Source organism: Panicum hallii, chromosome 3 (assembly GCF_002211085.1).
Source record: "Panicum hallii strain FIL2 chromosome 3, PHallii_v3.1, whole genome shotgun sequence".
NCBI classification, from domain to species: domain Eukaryota; kingdom Viridiplantae; phylum Streptophyta; class Magnoliopsida; order Poales; family Poaceae; genus Panicum; species Panicum hallii.
The window spans coordinates 2,657,314-2,676,588 of NC_038044.1; the positions used below are offsets into that span (position 1 = coordinate 2,657,314).

Below are 19,275 nucleotides of genomic sequence, written 5' to 3' on the forward strand. Positions count from 1 at the left end.
TTATGTCGTCTGATTCTGGGAGCAATTTTTGGTTTCATATTCAGAGAGTAACTCTTTGGTGTATTGCTGTTGTCCACTTGAGTCATCTCCATCTTGAATTGTAATGCCATTATTAACATCATATAAGAAATATGCCAATCTTGAACTATAAGAACTGAATTGTCGTTGTAAACCATAGCATTGAAAGGAAAGCATGGTTGAAAGCATCTAGGCCCCTAAATTGTGTTTTGGTAATTAATGAAAGCTATAAGTGGACTAACTGCTTCATTGAGATTTATAAGAGTAGGATGGTCCATAGATGAATAGTTGAAAAGAAGCAAATGCCGCAACGATCTAAGAAGAGAATCAAAATGGACAGCTCAAGGCAAAGGTATAACATAGGAATTTTATTTTTGCCGGTCCAAAGAAGAGTAGAGAATAACTCGACCGGATTTTTAGGCTAGATAGCCGTACTATTAAGAGGGGCCGATGTTCGTTTGCTCGGAAATTTGCTAAGTGCTTTATGATCGAGTCTTTGTATTGCATACCTTGAGAAACATGGCACATGAGAGAAAAGATGCACACATAACGAGAATTCTTGCACTTCACGCCTGAACCGGACAGTCCGGCTCGTTAGACCGGACAGTCCGGCACCCCCGGACAGTCCGGTTGCTGACCGTGGACAGTCCGATTTGTCTCCAGCATCCGAGACAAAAGGTTTCGTCCAACCGGACTGTCCGGCCCTGTATGGCGGACTATCCGGTTAGGCAGTAACGGCTAGTTCAGACCACGCCGTTTTTGCAACAGTTGACCGTTGGGGGAGCCGGAGGACCGTCCTCCAGTAGCTGGCGGACTGTCCTCCAGTATTGTAATGCCATTATTAACATCATATAAGAAATATGCCAATCTTGAACTATAAGAACTGAATTATCGTTGTAAACCATAGAATTGAAAGGAAAGCATGGCCTTACCCAATTCGCTTTAATAGATTTCAGTGAAAGTAACTGGAATAAATGGAACCAGCTGTTGTTTTTTGGACTGAAATTAGGGCTCGGCATGTACCTTTTTTCAGTCCAATTTTCAATTCAATTTCAGTCCAATTTTCAGTTCAATTTCAGTCCAATTTTCAGTTCAATTTCAGTCCAATTTTCAGTCCAATTTCAGTCCAAAAATCTGTACAAAAAACTGTGCAAACACTATGGGATAGCTGCAGTCCAATTTTTCAGCACACTAAGAGGCAACAAGAGCTGCGCCGAATCTCATTTTTCTTATTACAACAAAGCTTGTTCAAATATTACAAGATTGTTCAAATATGACACTAATAATACAACAGAACTTGTTCAAATACAGCCCACACAAATATTACAAGAAAGATGGTTCAGCACACACTAATAATACAGCCCAAGTACAGGGCTGACCAGCTCAAACACTCCGAAGCTCACTTTTCACCAGATGGCTGACCAGCTTGTAGTCTTCTGGCAGCAATTTCTTTTTGCTCGATGACATAATAGTCACGCACCCATGATGGAAATTTATCCAAGTCAGCCATCATGACTTTATCCACACGTTCTTTTTCTTGAAGTGCCAACATTTTCTCTTGAATAGAGACCTGCTTTGTCAACAACTCCTTCTGAAAATTCATGGAGTCCTTCTGAAAATTAATGGACTCCTCTTGTAGTCTCAGCTTCCTCTCGTATCTCTCTACCATTTCCTTCGACTCATCCTTGATATGTTCCTCTTGCCTTTCTTCATACTTAGCCCTGTCACTATGGATCTTTTGCAGCACCTCAAGACACCCAGTAGAGCTAGCAGATGAGTTTGCACTCCTTAACCTCTTTGCACTATCCCTGCCCATTGGTCTAACTAAATTCTGGGCATTGATCTGAGGAGTATCTGTTGCCGGAGCCATTGGCCTCACAGGTTCAGCAGAGGGCTCCGGCCTTGTTTTATTATGTTGCTTCTTCTCTGCAACAAACTCATGCCATTTCTGCTCGTGCCTCAATATGAACCAGCAATGAATGAACTTGAAAGAGTGACCAAGAACACCATTATACAACTGCAGCGCATCTTTTATCTACATTAACATTTAACAAGTTCATTAGAACATATACAATAACATTTGTAAACATACACAATAAAAGCCAGTGAAGGTACAAAGAAAGTACCTTATCATCCTCATTTTTGCCGCTTTGGTTCTTCCTTTCAATCTCTGCATAAAACCCAGTGAACTTGCAAGTATCTTTGGATATTTCACCCCATCTGTGTTGGAGGGAGGAAATGGTCCTTTGGCCATACATGCCACGATTCTTGTTGTAGTAGTCACAAATTCTCTCCCAATAAGTTTTGCTGGGCTGATTCACAGAGACAACGGGATCTTTTGACACATTCAGGTAAGCTGAACAGATAACCTCATCTTCCTTAGGAGTATAGCTCGAGGACCGAATGGCTGTGCTTTTTGAAACCCGTCCCTGCTTTGCTTTTTTGGGTCGTTTGCCAGTGCTTGGTGACTCAGTGGTGTCGTTGTTTGAAACCTGAAAAAAAAATGGACGTAAGACAGCCACCGAAACCAGTCTAAAAAGGCAACCGAGACAAATTACCTGTACATCACAATGAGGAGTTGCCTCGTCCTGCCCCTCTGTCATTTGGCAACCAAGCAAATCAGTATATGGGGTGCAACTAGCCACACCAAAGCCATGTTGGCTACCATCATCAAGTTCATTCCACACGTTCTCCATATCGCTGTGATATCATTAACATAAACAGGCATCAAGAGGGATTCACAAAGACAACACGAATGCCACGATTCTTGTTGTAGTAGTCACAAATTCTCTCCCAATAAGTTTTGCTGGGCTGATTCACAGAGACAACGGGATCTTTTGACACATTCAGGTAAGCTGAACAGATAACCTCATCTTCCTTAGGAGTATAGCTCGAGGACCGAATGGCTGTGCTTTTTGAAACCCGTCCCTGCTTTGCTTTTTTGGGTCGTTTGCCAGTGCTTGGTGACTCAGTGGTGTCGTTGTTTGAAACCTGAAAAAAAAAATGGACGTAAGACAGCCACCGAAACCAGTCTAGAAAGGCAACCGAGACAAATTACCTGTACATCACAATGAGGAGTTGCCTCGTCCTGCCCCTCTGTCATTTGGCAACCAAGCAAATCAGTATATGGGGTGCAACTAGCCACACCAAAGCCATGTTGGCTACCATCATCAAGTTCATTCCACACGTTCTCCATATCGCTGTGATATCATTAACATAAACAGGCATCAAGAGGGATTCACAAAGACAACACGAATGGCACACGAACAACTCCCAAACTTGTCATGAAACATGCTACGCCAACAAGATTAATCCAGACCTGAAATCAACAAGCATACGAAACTACTTCATAACTTGTCATGAAACTAACTAAATAATGACAGGGAATAGAAAATGGTGCCGGAACAATACGAGCAGTCTTGCAGTTTGTACTACTATTTCACCACCAACAACAACAAGCATACGAGCACAAGGATAGCACGAATGGCACACGAGATGTACCGCGATGCATCGGCAATGGAGGTGGAGCCATACCAGCGGGAGATGAGATCGAGGAGCACCTGCTGCAGATGGTGCCGGAGCAGTGGAAGATTCAGCGCTGGGGGGTGAAGAAGACCTCGTGCGCCGCCGGCTCTTGCAGCTGCTTCTCCGTCCGCCCGAGAAGCGGTGGGGGTGGTCCGTCCGCGCCGGATCTCCGTCCGCGCCAGTGGTGGTGGTGGCGGTGCTCCGTCCGCCCGAGAACAGCAGATCTGGCGGTGGTGGTCCGATGCAACCTAGGCGCCGGCGAGGAACGGCGCAGCAGAAGCACGCCTCCGTCCGCCCGAGATGCACCAGAGAGGGAGAAGGGGAGGACGGGAGCGACAGTTGGGATGGGAGGCTGGGGGGGGGGGGGGGTCGCGCGGATCTGCGGGACGGGAGGGAGGTACCCCGTTTTTCCGAGACGCAATGGGCAATCCGCTGGGCGCGTGAACAGTGCGCCCAGCGTCCCATTTACCGCGGCGGGGACGGGATGGGAAGTCCGCTGGAGTCGGTCTTACTGCTGCCTGCTTACCCACATCTCCACCTTGGCACTTTGAAACTCCTCACCATTAACACTTTTATTCATGCATGTGGTTCTTTCATCAAGCACTCCTAATTCCATTTTTGCAGCTGGAGCCTTACTACCACTGTCACCAGAGAATGAAACTCCACCAGCATTTTTTCTCTTATCACCGCTGCTCCTCTTTGTGAAACCCAGCTCTTTTTCTGCCTTCACCACAAAATCTTCCACACTGGTATTAGCGGTACTAAATGTCAATGGGCGATCTATCTTCAAGTCCTTGGCCACTGGTAGTCTACATAGCTTGTTGGTCTCTAAATTTGCATTACTTAACAATTCATCACCCTCATGATGGTTTCTTGTCAATTGCTTTAGTGGAGGGAGATCACAGGGAGCAGCAACTTGTTCTTCCTTTACAACAAGACACAAGCTGCTGATGCCTGCGAGTAGACGGTCTACCTCTCTTCCTCTTGTCTTCAAGCTTCTCACCAACATGTGTTTCTTCTACCACAGTGGTGTAAACCTGAACAATTCTGTTCCTCAATGACCTGGTAACAGGAGCATCATTTCGAGGAACCTCCGAATTTGCAGGTAGGTCTCCATCTGGGAGCACATGTTCTGCCTTCCACACCTTGTTTCCATTGACTATGGGCAATATCGCAGCAGCTGCTACTGAGTGTGATCTTGTGGTCCTGCCAGATTTCTGCACAGCAGGAACACAATCTTCACTGTTCCTCCTACTTCTTTCATTTTCTATGTCAACTGGTGACACTACAGTGGCCAAATCTTGAACTTGAGCAGTCTGCTCCTCATCACCACTTTCATCCTTATCATTCCCTAATTTCCTCCGTCTCTTATTCTCAACAACAGCAGACAACAGAACAGCAGCTGTAGACAAGCTTGACTTCCTCGTGCTTCCATGAGAAACTCCACCCTGAGCATTGGCAGCAATACCCTTGGCATTCTCCTGGGCCTTCCGCTTCCGCTTCTGCTTCCTACAATCAATAGCTGTTCCCACCACCAGCCCTTCTTCCTCAGCCTCAACAGGATTATTCTGACATTCAACTCCACTTTCAGGGCACAGATCCATTGCCTCTTTCCTCGACTGAGTCACTGGAGCATCTGCACTCACCACTGTATCAGGAAGTGCCTCTTCAGCCTTGGGCTTACCCCTTGTCTTCCTCCACCTGTTTCCTGCAGCCTGAGCATTGGCAGCAATTACCTCAGCATTCTCATGGGTCTTCTGCTTCCACTTCCTATCAATAGCTGCTTCGAACACCTCCCCTTCTTTCTCAGCCTCAGCAGGATTATTCTGACTTTCAGCCTCACTATGAGCACATAAACACACCGCTGGCATCGTGGACCACGTCAATGGGGCATCTGCTCCCACCTCTCCTATGACATCTTTATCAGCAGAATCACCACCGACATCATCACGCTTCCACCGGCAACCTCTTCCGCTCACTGCTGCAGCAGGATGTATCTTCCTGGCTTTGTGCCTCCCTCTTGTCTTGGTAACAACCGGCTGCAAGATCACCTGGGACCTCCATCTCCTTGCCCTCTCCTCTGACTCTTCGTCCAATGCAAATCGCACCTTCTTGGCAGCACCGGAAGTACCACCACTAGTGCTACCTCCTAGCCGCTTCAGACACCCCTTCCCAACCACCACCTCAACCACACTCTCTGCAGCAGCTGCACCCTGCAACAAGGAGTCAAACCCAAAATCAGCAGAGATCAGAACAAAAGCACTACACTATTTGTTAGCTCTGCTTCCTACATTTAGAAATATTTTGGTTTGTCCAGAGGGTGTCATGTCACATCTGTGAATGGAGAAGCAAACTCGGCAACTTGGTCACATTCTTCTTAGCATCATGCACGGCCCATTGTTTAGTGATTCTCTGATGTTTCTTTATCCAGCACCCAGAATCGCAGAGCACAGGTTGATGAAATGAGAAACAAAAGGAAAATATACTACCTGCAACATATTTTAGTTGTTCACTGGTATAGAAAGGATTGTGCATACAAACAGAGGCCATAATATGCACACCTTAACTCATTACGTCATGTAAGAAAAGTGAAAATGGCATGGGTTTTGTGTTTCTTTTCTGAAAAGAGTAAAATACACCATGGGTGGTAATTTTTTATTAATGTATTTTTCTTTTTTGCAAAGGAGTACACATGTGAATTGAAAGCTACTGGTTTGGTCATCTCTTAACATAGAATTTAAGAAAACATGTCTGACTTGTGATATAACGTAGGTACAAGTGTGCAGCAGCAAGATAGAACGTGCACAACAAAGGTCATTCTACTTGCTGCCTTCTAATAGGTAATTCACCTTCCAAAATTATTGGGGCAAACAAAAATCAGCAACCATAATCTGTTCTGTAGATCCACAAATCTTCACATTGAGCCATGCGTGCCATCAAGCTGTGCTTCCACTGAGTAATGCAAACATGCAAATGAAGAAAAAGATAGAAAGGAGAAGAACCAAAAGATACGTTCAGTTGCTCTTAACGCACAGGGAAAGTATTTGCAGCCTGCAGACCTACCACTGCCACGGTGACAGTCCAGTCATTGCCACTTGGGCTCATTTACGAAGACGACTTGGTTCGCTCAATTTTTTTCAATTTAAGTACTGTGATGAGATTGCACCCACTACGCAAGTTTTGATACCCATGGTGCGTTTTAATCTTTCTGGAAAAAAATCGAAATGACCAATCCGCCCCACCCGGGCGAAAGAACCACTTCTGAAAATATAGTTTTTTCCCCAATATACGGTCAGGCAATCTGAAACTTTCTGCATTGGGCTACACAGAGGCAAGAGCGAGGGTTTTGGAGGCCGTACCGAGATTGCACCCGCGAGGCTAGCGGCAAGGTCGGCTTTGGAGCCGCGGGTGGCGAGGCCGTGCTGCCGGCAGAGGTCCAACAGTTCCCTCCGCTTCATCGCCGTGAACTCCATCCACCCGCCGGAGAGCCTCGGTCCGGGTCTCTCTTGAATCGCCGCCAGGATCGACGGATTTTGGTAGGGGAGCAACGGGCGACTGGGCGAGCGTTGGGGGAATAGACGCCGCCGGGAGCGACGCAGTGGTTGGTTCGATGCCTTGATGGACATGGCGCGGCGCCGCGCCTGGGGACGCGTGCGGTGCGGCGGTGTTTCACAGGCTGACCGGTGGGGCTAGAGAGGCGTGGTCGTGGTTGTCCCATCCAAGCGGAGGCTTCCTGGAGAAGGACTAAATTGAAAAACAATTACAGGGAGAGTTTGAAATTCGAATTTTTAACTTCAAAATTCTGGATCTCCAGTCAGTCAGTCGCGCGAGAGGAAACAGGAAGGGGGCAAGAGCTGTTTATGCAGGGCTGCTGGCTGATGGATTGCCCAAGGGAACGGTTCATACTGTCATAAGGTTGGAACCATAACTTGTAAAAAAAAAGCGGCTAACCCTGTTTCCTATAAAAATATTAGATGAAAAATATATATTTAAAAAATACTCACTTGTCACTAAATACAAGTGTTTAGCATCGAAGTAAATTTTAGGGCGGAAGAGAAAGAAAATGCAGTTTTTTTAGATTGGCCAATATTTTTAATGGCATAGTCGAGTTTAATGTTGTTTGGTTTGTTACCCTAGCTATCCAAGTTTGTCGAACCAAGATTGAGTAACTTTCGCCACTGTTTTATCGGGTGGAATTGCCTTGGCCTTTAATATAGCAAATTTGCGACCTTTTTATTGACAATTTTGTGTCGAAATAAATCTCTTACTACGATTCTTGCACCAAAAGATGGCAAGTGAAGCGGACCACGTCACCTACTTTTCCAAGCCGTCGGATTGACCGGACGTACAACTCAGATTGTGTAAATCTTAGTTTTTTTGAAAAAATATTCTTTAGAGTAGTTCATATCTTTTTTCACAAACCCTCTCGAGCTTCACTTAAATCAACTCACAGTTTGAGGGCCCCTCAATATTTTTTTGTGAAACCCCCCTCAGGTTTTTCTGAAACCAACCCGCGGTCCGTCTTTGGTTATTTCATAAAAGAAACCTTAAATTTCTACGGAATGAACCACAAACCACTCATTCCTTCCTTAATTTACAAAATAGAGCGATTTACTCATGAAATCACTGCTTCACAAAAAGTAATCTTATTTTTTATAAAATCAACCAATGCCCCACCTTATGATACGTTATTCTTCGAAAAGAAACCTCCATATTTTATATATTTTATAGAACCAACCCACGTCAATCAGAGACTCTATTTAATTCTTGAATTTATAAAGAAATCTAATTTTACATTACAACAGTTGGCAAATCAAAATATTTAATTTGTATTACATTGTGGAACATGAAGAAGTGAGTAAAGCTATGCGGACTTTAGAAAAATATTGCGCGCACCCCTGCATCCCAACTAAAAGTCATTTTTCAAAATATTGATATTGCCATGTACTTTTGAACCAAAATAAAAGTAGCTTCTTCTATGGATCAACAGTTTATAGACAGCCTACAACACCAGAGTTCCTATCGACTTCTTCACTGTATGGTTCATCGTTATCGTATTCGATAAATAAATCCATTTAAGCATCAATAAATCTAAATAAATCTATTTAAGCATCGATAAATCTAAATGGTTAACAAATGCATGGGTATATAATAAAATTAAAATATTTACGTTACTTATCTAACTTCTAATATTACTACGTGACGGGTCCAGGGACCCGGGTTCCCTAGCGGATCCACTTCTTGCTGTCACTCTAGCTATTCTTAGATCACGTATGGATCAAATAACCGTGACTTTCTCCAAACCGTTCAGGTTCACGATTCCAACTAACAAGTCGGTCGGGATAAGCATGGCCATGTCCCTGACCATGGAGGTGATCGGAGATCGGGTCCGTACCACGGCTCCGACTAAGAATTCCGACCGGGCTCCATCTTGCATGTGCCCACCTTCCCGACCGACAGGCTGTTCGAGAGGCTAGACCTGACTTACCAACGGGTCCCAGGTGTAGGTGCGGAGGATAAGGATGAGTCTCGGGGTCAACTTATCGTACACGGCCAACCACTCTCTCCACAGAGGTTACAGTCCCCTCTGTTGTGGCAGCAGGGCACCACTATTCTACCTGCCCATCCTCACAAAGGGATGGGACGCAACGTTATCATGATATGGCCAGGATGTCCCCATCACGACGGAGTGACCAGACGAGGCACCAGGGATGGGGTGTGACGACCTTACCATACCTATCGACGCCCCCACGACCACTGACCGACGGAGCATGACGTGCAGGAACAAGACAAGATGCTTGCCCCACGATACTGGATTTGGATGGTGGTTATTGGAAGACTCCGACTGACGAGATGAGCAGACCCAAGTACCCAACTGACGATGCTGACGACCCCGACCGGTGGGGTCGGGAATCCTCTCTTTCCATCCTTACACTTTTTTCCCTGTAGTGGAGACCTCCAACTATAAAAGGAAGTGTCATCCGCCTAAAAAAGACATATGGACTATAGACTCTTAAATCTCATAACTTTCGTTCGAAAGCTTGTAACTCTCTAACTCTCACAATCACCTGGGCTCATGTAATACATTCGACCATCTCGACTGGACGTAGGGCATGATTGTCTGAGCCAGTATAAATCTTGAGTTATTGTGTGTTAGGCCATATCTGATCATAAAGTAAGCTACACACAAGGTTTAGCTGCCGACCATTTTCGGAACCGATGCTATACTATATTTATCAATTAAAACAAACTCATCATTTTATTTCACAGGTTCTACTGCTGGTGTGCCAAAGGCGCGCCTACTTTCCAGTTGGTTCTAAACCTAAACAAATGGAGGTTATTGTAGCGATTCGGGCCGAGTACGGCTGCACGACCCGGCCGGTCCAGGTAGTTCCTGGGCCGGCTCGGCCCTAATCGCCGTGCCGAGCTTGGGCCACTAGTGTGGCATAGCCCGTTAATGGCCCGCACCCCCTGCGCCTCCCCCATATGAAAGGCTGCGCATGCGCCCAGCCCTAGCCCCTCCGAGGCTCCCCCCGCCGCCGCCGCATTCCCATCACTTGCCGGCGACGAGCACCGACCAGGTATGCCTTCGCGTTCTCCTCCCTAGTTACCTTCCTGCTGTGCGAAACGAAGCATTCAACATGTGTATACCGATCTAATGGTTTATGTGTGCACCGATTGCTGCAGGTAAGGAAGGAGGAGGAGGAGGTCGGCGAGGATGTCGCACCGTAAATTCGAGCACCCACGGCATGGGTCCCTCGGCTTCCTCCCTAGGAAGCGATCCTCCCGCCACCGCGGAAAGGGTACGTGCCGCCACACCGATGCATTCATCTGGTTACTTTGTTGTTTTCGCTATCGGGTTGCGGGGATTGGGTAAGAACTGCTTGGGTTGTATCGTAGCTAATCCCTTGTGTTGTGTACCACTACTCTGATCGTGTCATGATTTCATTTGTTTGTTGTGCGTTGGGTATATTTTGGAGATTGCTAATTGAGTAAAATTGCTGTCAAATACCTATATTTTTAGGTGCATGATTGATCTGTTCACATCTTAGATACATTTTATCACTAGTATATATCGTGGTTGATAGTGTTCTTGAACTATGGTGGTAGTCTGTGTCCTGCAAACATTGAATGTGGAAATACAAAATGAAACTGTTCTGAAATTTTAGGCAGTCAGTGGTTCCAAATTTAAGTATAATTTTTTTCTTATTTATTTGTTTAATGGTTGCTTCTATGCAGTTCAGTTGATGGGAATGATAATGTACGTGTCTGATGTTCCAATTCTCGTTTTCTGCAGTGAAGTCCTTCCCTAGGGATGACCCAAAGAAGCCCTGCCACCTCACTGCCTTCCTTGGTTACAAGGCTGGCATGACACATATCGTGCGTGAGGTTGAGAAGCCTGGCTCTAGTAAGTAAACTCTGTCAACACAACTTCTTTGGAATGTTCCCTTGAGAAAACGATTACTGTTGTTTTTCGGGTAATATAATAACCATCAGACAAAGAAACTCAAGAATGCCACCTGATTATTCTATCCACATATCTGGTCCTTGAGTTTTCCAAATCAAATTATTATTTTGTTGGTGGTATGGGCTAATGGGCATGAGATGTACTCGCCTTGTGTGATTTTGTGCAGAGCTCCACAAGAAGGAAACCTGTGAGGCGGTGACCATCATTGAGACCCCTCCTCTTGTCATTGTTGGACTTGTGGCGTACGTTAAGACCCCACGTGGTCTGCGTACCCTCAACTCTGTCTGGGCCCAGCACCTTAGCGAAGAAGTGAGGAGAAGGTTCTACAAGAACTGGTGCAAGAGCAAGAAGAAGGCCTTCACCAAATACGCCCTCAAATATGACAGTGATGCAGGTAAGAAAGAAGTCCAGTTGCAGCTTGAGAAGATGAAGAAGTATGCTTCAGTTGTCCGTGTTATCGCCCACACTCAGGTGATATTTCCATTCACTGTCATCGCAGCTGAGTAATTTAATGTTTTACGGTGTTCTGTTCTCACATGCTCTACTGTTTCTGATTTCAGATTAGAAAGATGAAGGGTTTGAAGCAGAAGAAGGCCCATCTCATGGAGATCCAAGTCAACGGTGGCACGATCGCAGACAAAGTTGACTTTGGCTACAAGTTCTTTGAGAAGGAGGTCCCGGTCGATGCCGTCTTCCAGAAGGATGAAATGATTGACATCATTGGCGTCACCAAGGGTAAGGGGTACGAAGGTGTGGTCACCCGTTGGGGTGTCACCCGCCTTCCCCGCAAGACCCACAGGGGTCTCCGCAAGGTCGCCTGTATCGGTGCTTGGCATCCTGCTAGGGTGTCCTACACGGTTGCCCGTGCTGGTCAGAATGGATACCACCACCGGACGGAGATGAACAAGAAGGTTTACAAGATCGGCAAGGCTGGACAGGAAAGCCATGATGCCTCTACTGAGTTTGACAGGTAAGTTTTATTGGTTCTCTTCAGTTACATGTTGATCCATGATCATATGTTGCTTCTGTTATTTATACCTGTACTGATTACTGAATTCTCTCAATTTTTACAGGACTGAGAAGGACATCACTCCCATGGGCGGCTTCCCCCACTATGGAATTGTCAAGGGCGACTACCTGATGATCAAGGGGTGCTGCGTTGGCCCCAAGAAGAGGGTGGTGACACTCCGCCAGTCCCTGCTGAAGCAGACTTCACGGCTGGCGCTGGAGCAGATCAACCTCAAGTTCGTTGACACCTCGTCCAAGTTCGGGCATGGGCGCTTCCAAACCACTGACGAGAAGCAGAGGTTCTACGGCAAGGTTAAGGCACCTATCAAGTACTGAGCTGCTGGTCCTGCCGTCGAAGCAAAATGTCTTACTAGATACTGTTCAGTTTTTCCCCCTCAATTTTGTTGGAGATAGGCGGAGAACCGGTTTGTATTGCAAATATGAGGTGCTCTCATTGCAGATGACTAAAATCATTACAAATTTTGAACTTTATAACATGTTGGAACCATTGATGCTGGAGAGTAGTCGTAGCAGACAGTCGTGCGAGATTATTTCCCCACGGCGCAAGCTTTCGTGATGCTCTTGTCATTTCCACGGTTTCATTGTTTGTTACTTTTTTTCCCCTGCAACCTCCATTAGACTCCTGTCCCTTTCAGTTAACGCTGTAATTCGGCTGAATTTCAAAAATTTCAAGATCAAAGCAAGTTGAAATGTAGGTAATATGTTAAGTGAGAGTACTTCAGAGTTCAGATAAGTTTCTTCGAATATTTTGCATTTGTCAAAATAAAAATTTAAGTCAACGGTGACAGTTTTTAATGTCGAAGGTAGTCGTTCAGATCAGACTCCCGGCTCTTCTCCAGTGTTTTCCCCCAAAATTCCAGTTACTCGAGCGCTTTTGTGACAGGAGGAGGATGGCCTCCACCGGCGCCGAGGCGGGGGCGCGGGGGCGTGGAAGTGGGCGATAAGGAAGCGGGTGTGGGACGTGCTGGAGGCCGACGGCGTCGCGCGACCCCCGGCCCGCCCACCACCGCATCCCCAACTTCGACGGCGCCGCCGCCGCCGCTGACTCGGTGCTCTCCCTCTCTCTCGTTATGGCACGGCTGACTGCCTGACAACAATTGCCGGTTTACTAGCCAATCAGTGCCACTGCCAATCTGCCATGAAACTCGGACATCGGTAGCTGAATACAGATGCATCCAGAGCCGTAGTCTGTATTCAGTTTCATCACTCGCTTCAACAGCGTGTGCTTTAGCATCAGCTTCAATACAAGCATCTCTGTGTGGTTTTCTTAGTTGTTCTTCAAGCCTCATGAAACCCTTACCCACTTAAATCAGTCCGTTCGATCATTCTATTTTATCTTTCCTGCACGTCCTACCCTCCTATCTTTATGCACTTGCTTAGTTTTAAAACTGTTAAGCAGTTGGGAAGGCTTGAAGTGTTTCTGAATGCTCAATGTGTGATGGTCAGCCCTGACTCGCCTCAGAAGCAAGTTCGGTTCTTAACACTGTCAGGTCAGTTAACTGTGATTGATACTACTTATAGCTGCCTCAATTACTACTATTTAACAATCTTACATTTGTCATACTCAATGAAGTGAAGACGAACAACCACCATCATGTGTTAGGCTTGTTACCTGGGCTGGGCATGTGCAAACGAATTCTACTCACCATTTTGTTCTTAGTGTCATTCAGGCCATAAAAAGCTGTGGACTCCTCAACCTCGACTGACGACAGAATTTTTCTCAGTTCTGGACGCTCAAATGATACCCACTGGATGTATTCCTGAGGCATGCACTCCTGTTGGTGCAGCAAAATATGGGAGACCGATAGGTCTAGATGAAAAGATCAAAGTGGATCTGATTGTGATTGCGTATGTTGCAGTTGATCCAGCTTCAGGAGCACGCCTAGGTTAGGGTGAGGTAAGCCGAGTTGATATTTTTGTTCTACACTTGGACAGTAATAAGTAACAGAGTATTCAACAAACTTTCAACTAGATTGAGCTGATTTCAATCTCAACAGCCATCGTTGCTTTAAACAGACAAAATATACTTTGCCTGCCAAAACTAAACTGTTCCTCCTAATTCTCTGTTGGCATGTAGGATGATTAATATTATGAACCTATCTTACTGTTTTTGACAAGACATATAAGTAAGGCCACTTACCCTTATTTCTGACTTCTGATGCATTAGCCATGCAGTGAACTGGATGTAGCTTTACATATCTGATTCTAACAGTGGTCCAGATAGAAATGTCCTACACAAATGGTTTTTACCCTTTTTTTCCTCCCATTGTGTGCCAAAGGTTGCTTTGGTGACTTGTTATTACTGAAATTGTCTGAATAAGTGAATTTCGTCTCTTTTTCTTAATTGGAAAACTCTTGGCAATCCCCCTTGTTTTCTTTCTTTGATTGGATCTTCCCTCACTGTCTTTTTGCCTCTTTGTCTAATCACTGCCGTAAGCCGTCAAATGTGTGTACCACTGCAGTTCAGGACACGCAATTAGTGGACGACATTCCAGTCGAGAAGCTGCAAGTTCATGATAAGCCGGCTGACATCGTCAGCACCCCGACTCAGGTCATCTTCACCAACACCACGATCCCCAAACCGCAAGGTCTGACCGATACCTATCACCTGTTTATAACCTAGAAATAAGCCTTCAACGACTTAAACACGAACTTGTGCCTGCAGGGATTTACTGGGAAAAATTGTCTTCAGAAAAACTGGGCCAGATTCGAGTTCTCAGAGAGCTGAAGGCACGCATAGAGCAGGAGACGGGAACCAATCTTCCTTTGCAATGTAAGAGGGATGGGAGATGAAATGTCTGTGATGTGAAGCTACCAGCAACATGGGGACAAATCTTGTGGAATTCTAAGCTGTATTCACCTTTTTTTTGGGAAAATTGAAACATTTTCAGCTTTGCAGAGTGCCAGAGTCCAAAGATCCATACTTCAGTTTCTCCGAGCTACTGCTGCGGATGGTTGTGTTGTTGAGTATTTCGAATTGCAAATATCAAACTGAGATAAAAATGCAGAGTATTTCGATTTGGATTTTTCTAAAGAATATTTCGAATTAGAATGATGCTGTTTGATGTGAGTTCCTGGCTCGCCGCACGCCTGCGCATCGGCACCCCACCGCTTCTGCGGGCCCACATGCCAGCGTCATAGATGATCCGAACTTGCCAGAATCTGTTGCTCTCTGGCGCGCGAGTGAGGAGCGTGCGTTCTCAGAAGCCAACCAAGCGATGCGGCTCCTCTTCCCCGCCGCCGCGCCGCCGCTTCCGCTGTGCCTCGCGGCTCGCGCCTCCCGCCGCGCGCGCCTCGCCGCGGCGTCCGCGGCCGGGGGCTCCTCCTCCTCGGCCTCGGCCTCGTTCGACGCGGCCGCCTTCGAGGCCGAGCGCCTGCGCCTGGACGCCGCGGCGCGGGACGGGATGGCGTCGGCTGCCGCAGCGGCGGAGGCGGACCCGCGGGCGTGGAAGTGGGAGATACGGAAGCGGGTGTGGGACGCGCTGGAGGCCGAGGGCGTCGCGCGGGACCCGCGCCCCGTCCACCACCGTATCCCAAACTTCGACGGCGCCCCCGCCGCCGCCGACACGGTATGCGGCTGTGCGCGCACGCTCTCTCGCTTCCCCGTTCTGTGCCCTCTCACGCCGAGCAGCCTTGTTCTCGTCTAGTGGATCATTTCTACATTTCGGTAGCGGCCTGCGTGAGGCATTTCGTGGTTTACATTCTTCGTCTGTTGCTTGCTGTACACTACTTGTAGCAAAGCTTTGCCCGCAAACAGAACTGAATGGCTCACTATTGGTATATGAAATTATGCCAATTACATTGGATCTTCCTTGAAAACTTCATGTCGAACGGGGCATTGCATTTCGCCAAATTCTGTTTTCAGTTACAATGTCATGTGAGACACCTAAAATCTTTTGGTTTCCTCCCATTGAAACTGGGTACTCAAAAAATTGCTTTGTTATCTTGTTCATCTGAATGTGTAAGAAACTGTAACATGGTGGCAGTTTCTTGAAATCAGCAGGTGCTTCCGTTATGGCATGTGCTAAACTTGTGGATCCATCCACATACAATTTGCTTTAGTTATTTTTTGAAGCCTCTTTCTTATACATGCATGTCCTATTCTAGTTGCTTATTAGCTTATTTATGTACCCATCACTAATATCACAATGTTTCAAACTGTCACCAGTTGGGGAGGCTTGACGTATTTCAGAATTCCCAATGTGTAAAGGTCAATCCTGACTCGCCTCAGAAGCAAGTTCGGTTATTAACACTGTCAGGTCCGTTACCTATGACTGCTACTGCTTATGATGGCCTAACTGTCTTTAAATATTCTTTCTAGCAGTAACATATTAGCATCTGCAAAAACTTCGTCTGATGACACATATTAAAACTGCAGTACGTCTACCTCTTTGATTGACTCTCAGTTTGATCATTGTTTTGCTTAAACAAGTAGCTGTCAGTATCGACAACCTTTCCTGCAGCTAGCCAGGTTATTGAAGTTGGTTTTTCCGGTGTAAGATTGTATGATCAAGTGTGTTCTGAATTAGGTGTGGTGGAGCATGATACATGAGGTCGATCCTCACTTCCACATAGGGTGTATATGTCATTACTAACTTCCGTAAGTTAGTAGCACCTGCTCTGTCCTGGAATTTTGTGCTGCAAACCAAGGAGTCCAAGTTTGCTGTAGAATCTTCAAATTTTGATCAGATGTTCCTTTTTGTCATCCAGGTGATAAAAAGCTGCTGACTCCACAACCTCGGCTAAGGACAGGATTTTTCTCAGTTCTGGACTCTCAAATGATACCCATTGGATGCATTCCTGAAGCATGCACTTCTGTTGGCGCAGCTAAATATGGGAGGCCAATAGGTCTAGATGAAAGGATTAAGGTGGATTTGATTGTGATTGGGTCAGTTGCAGTTGACCCAAGTTCAGGAGCACGGTTGGGGAAGGGTGAGGTAACTATCCTCTCTTGTATATACAGTTGAAATCAACTTGGTATTGTTGTTCCTTTCTACATTTGAACAGTAGTAGTTAATAGAGCACCAATGAAGTTTTCATGGTTTCACCTTCTTTTCTACCTTCACTTTCACAGAAAATAAACTATATCAACCCGACAGTCTTTTGTCCTGTCAACGCTGCCTTAAAATGAAAAACTGCTCTTAACAAAATTTTCCTGTTCTCATTCATAACTTTATCTATGAACTTCGACTACAGGGATTTGCAGAGCTGGAATATGGCATGCTTCGATATATGGGAGCTATAGATGATTCAACCATGATAGTAACTACTGGTGAGCTCGAGTAACAACTATTTTAGCCTGTGATTCTTGCAAAGCATGAGATAAGTGAATATTGTCTATACATGCATGCCTCATCTCTTTTTTTTGAATTGGAGAACTATTAGTGCATTTTTTTCTTGTGTTGGATTCGAAATTAACTACTTTTTTCATATTTAGTTCGTGGCTGGTCACTAACATAAACTGCTAAAACTATGTCTATGCTTGCTTACAGTGCATGACAAGCAGTTAGTGGATGACATTCCAGTTGAGAAGCTGCTAGTTCATGATGTGCCGGTTGACATTATCTGCACCCCAACTCAGGTCATCTTCACAAAGACCACAATCCCAAAGCCACAAGGTTTGACCAGTTACTATTACCTGTTTAACCTGCAAAGAAGTGTTATGTGACCAGATACTGGGGACTTCTGTATGCAGGGATTTACTGGGAAAAGCTATCTCCAGAAAAATTGGGCCAAATCCGAATTCTGAGAGAGCTGAAGAAACGCATAGAGCAAGAGACAGGAACTATACTTCCTTCCGGGCCTTCAGAGAAGCTACCACCAACAGCTCAGAGAAGGAGGCGGCAACGACGACGATGATTGTGTATGCTTACCTTAACTGCTTTTATTAATACAAGCTATATACATACCTTTTTTCTTGTGGGAAAATCAATATATTCTGCATGGTTCAAATTTCAAGCATCAGATTGGAAGAGCATTTGGATATCAAAGAAACTCCAAAAATATGCTTACTGATGAGGCAAAGAGAAAATTTGTGGTTGTTTCCATGCCTGTTAATTTCTATGCCAGTATAAGGATCCATTGGCATTGCAATGGCTTTTGAAAAGCACTCATTTGTTTCTCGGAGTCGCAGTTAGTTGAAAACATATTTTTTTGAGTTGCAAAAATATAATACTATTAGAATTAGTAATGATTTAGGGAACTTCTGGATTCAATTCGACAGCATAGCAACCAGCCTTAGGAACCCTGGCATGCCAAAATAAGTAAATTCTTGAACGTGTATATAAATCTGAGTTATTATTACCTTGGATTTACAAAGTCTGTCCAATTACTATCTGTTTATGGATATCGTGTAAGACAACAAGAAAAACAATATGCCCGTTAATGTAAAACTCTTTTGAACAGGCTATTGGTTTACCAATTTTCAGGAGTAATACATATGCAAACGAATGAACCATCACTGTCTTGACCTTCCACATTTTTGTATCAATGGTAGCTGCAATGACTCTGCTGCGCAGAAGGTGCTGAACGTCAGGTGGTAGGAGCAGGCATCACCTAAAAGTTGACATGAGGAAGCAAAAAAATTCCAAACCACTCCAATTCTGTGTTCAAAATGCTTTGTCCCAATTTCACATTCGTCAGCATGAGGACAATATCCTTTGGAAGTTCAAACCGTGGTCCATCCACCCCGCTTTGGAAGTTGTCAGAAAATCAATGCTGCTCATGTGGCAAAAAGGACAGGCAGGGCATCTGGCATGTATCTTGACCTGCCTGTTGCACATTGTGACCTTATCTTTGCCTCAGATTTGCAGTTGGCACGCCGTACTTGATATGCTTAAGTCTCTAACCATGATACTTTATTTGTATATAGACAGTCAATGTAATCACAGTTTGAATTTGCAAATGTCATTGTAATCAATGTTGTTTTACGGTCCAAGCTAGTACTATGGAGTTTCGATCTGTGCATTTTAGTACTATGGAGTTGTCTGATTCTGTATTTCTCTGATTACCTTTTGGAGGGTGTGAATGAAGATAGCGCATGGTCTCCATAAGCAATGCACTCGTCACCTAGTAGATAACAGAAGATGCCGTGGTCAAATGCACAAACACACACACCTACTGCCAGGTGCATTTCTCGTGCTATATATCTGAGGCTAACAGCGCATCTAATCAACCATTTTTTGACGTGATCTAAGCAGCAATGTTGACGTATGAGATGACGACAAGAAATGGTT

At 45.3% G+C, this 19,275-nt stretch overlaps 3 protein-coding genes and 1 pseudogene across 10 annotated transcripts; 3 read left to right on the top strand and 1 right to left on the bottom strand.

Moving 5' to 3' along the window:
* Positions 1 to 1,211: 1,211 nt before the first annotated feature.
* On the bottom strand, positions 1,212 to 7,180 carry LOC112884715. 5 transcript variants are annotated; one of them, XM_025950241.1, is made up of 6 exons: positions 6,903 to 7,180; positions 3,579 to 5,756; positions 3,077 to 3,218; positions 2,577 to 3,009; positions 2,145 to 2,510; positions 1,212 to 2,053 (listed from the first exon to the last, which is right to left on the bottom strand). In XM_025950241.1, the coding sequence occupies exons 1-2, from the start codon at positions 7,167 to 7,169 to the stop codon at positions 4,443 to 4,445; spliced, it is 1,581 nt and encodes a 526-aa protein (XP_025806026.1). In that variant the 5' UTR covers positions 7,170 to 7,180; the 3' UTR covers positions 1,212 to 2,053; positions 2,145 to 2,510; positions 2,577 to 3,009; positions 3,077 to 3,218; positions 3,579 to 4,442. The 5 variants fall into 5 exon arrangements, with proteins under 5 accessions (XP_025806026.1, XP_025806024.1, XP_025806025.1 ...); XM_025950239.1 differs by having other exon boundaries at positions 3,077 to 3,337; XM_025950240.1 differs by having other exon boundaries at positions 3,553 to 5,756.
* A 2,849-nt stretch (positions 7,181 to 10,029) lies between these two features.
* On the top strand, positions 10,030 to 12,543 carry LOC112884717 (60S ribosomal protein L3-like). Its single transcript, XM_025950242.1, has 6 exons — positions 10,030 to 10,124; positions 10,231 to 10,346; positions 10,841 to 10,951; positions 11,178 to 11,482; positions 11,572 to 11,981; positions 12,085 to 12,543. The coding sequence occupies exons 2-6, from the start codon at positions 10,262 to 10,264 to the stop codon at positions 12,353 to 12,355; spliced, it is 1,182 nt and encodes a 393-aa protein (XP_025806027.1). The 5' UTR covers positions 10,030 to 10,124; positions 10,231 to 10,261; the 3' UTR covers positions 12,356 to 12,543.
* Positions 12,544 to 12,834: 291 nt separating this feature from the next.
* On the top strand, positions 12,835 to 14,768 carry LOC112884424 (annotated as a pseudogene).
* A 440-nt stretch (positions 14,769 to 15,208) lies between these two features.
* Positions 15,209 to 19,006, top strand: LOC112884719 (5-formyltetrahydrofolate cyclo-ligase-like protein COG0212). 4 transcript variants are annotated; one of them, XM_025950246.1, is made up of 7 exons: positions 15,209 to 15,609; positions 16,209 to 16,299; positions 16,751 to 16,977; positions 17,237 to 17,312; positions 17,533 to 17,658; positions 17,736 to 17,903; positions 18,446 to 19,006. In XM_025950246.1, exons 1-6 carry the CDS (start codon positions 15,259 to 15,261, stop codon positions 17,897 to 17,899), a joined length of 1,035 nt encoding a protein of 344 aa, XP_025806031.1. In that variant the 5' UTR covers positions 15,209 to 15,258; the 3' UTR covers positions 17,900 to 17,903; positions 18,446 to 19,006. The 4 variants fall into 4 exon arrangements, with proteins under 4 accessions (XP_025806031.1, XP_025806032.1, XP_025806033.1 ...); XM_025950247.1 differs by having other exon boundaries at positions 18,537 to 19,006; XM_025950248.1 differs by having other exon boundaries at positions 18,559 to 19,006.
* The last annotated feature ends 269 nt before the right edge of the window (positions 19,007 to 19,275 follow it).

Coding starts and splice junctions, on each gene's coding strand:
- LOC112884715 (XM_025950241.1), bottom strand. CDS start 7,169: ATGTCCATCAAGGCATCGAACCAACCACTGCGTCGCTCCCGGCGGCGT. Junction 5,757..6,902: donor GCCTCGCGGGTGCAATCTCG/GTACGGCCTCCA, acceptor TCCTTGTTGCAG/GGTGCAGCTGCTGCAGAGAG.
- LOC112884717 (XM_025950242.1), top strand. CDS start 10,262: ATGTCGCACCGTAAATTCGAGCACCCACGGCATGGGTCCCTCGGCTTC. Junction 11,483..11,571: donor GTGTTATCGCCCACACTCAG/GTGATATTTCCA, acceptor TTCTGATTTCAG/ATTAGAAAGATGAAGGGTTT. Junction 11,982..12,084: donor GCCTCTACTGAGTTTGACAG/GTAAGTTTTATT, acceptor CAATTTTTACAG/GACTGAGAAGGACATCACTC.
- LOC112884719 (XM_025950246.1), top strand. CDS start 15,259: ATGCGGCTCCTCTTCCCCGCCGCCGCGCCGCCGCTTCCGCTGTGCCTC. Junction 16,300..16,750: donor TCGGTTATTAACACTGTCAG/GTCCGTTACCTA, acceptor TTTGTCATCCAG/GTGATAAAAAGCTGCTGACT. Junction 17,659..17,735: donor CACAATCCCAAAGCCACAAG/GTTTGACCAGTT, acceptor TTCTGTATGCAG/GGATTTACTGGGAAAAGCTA.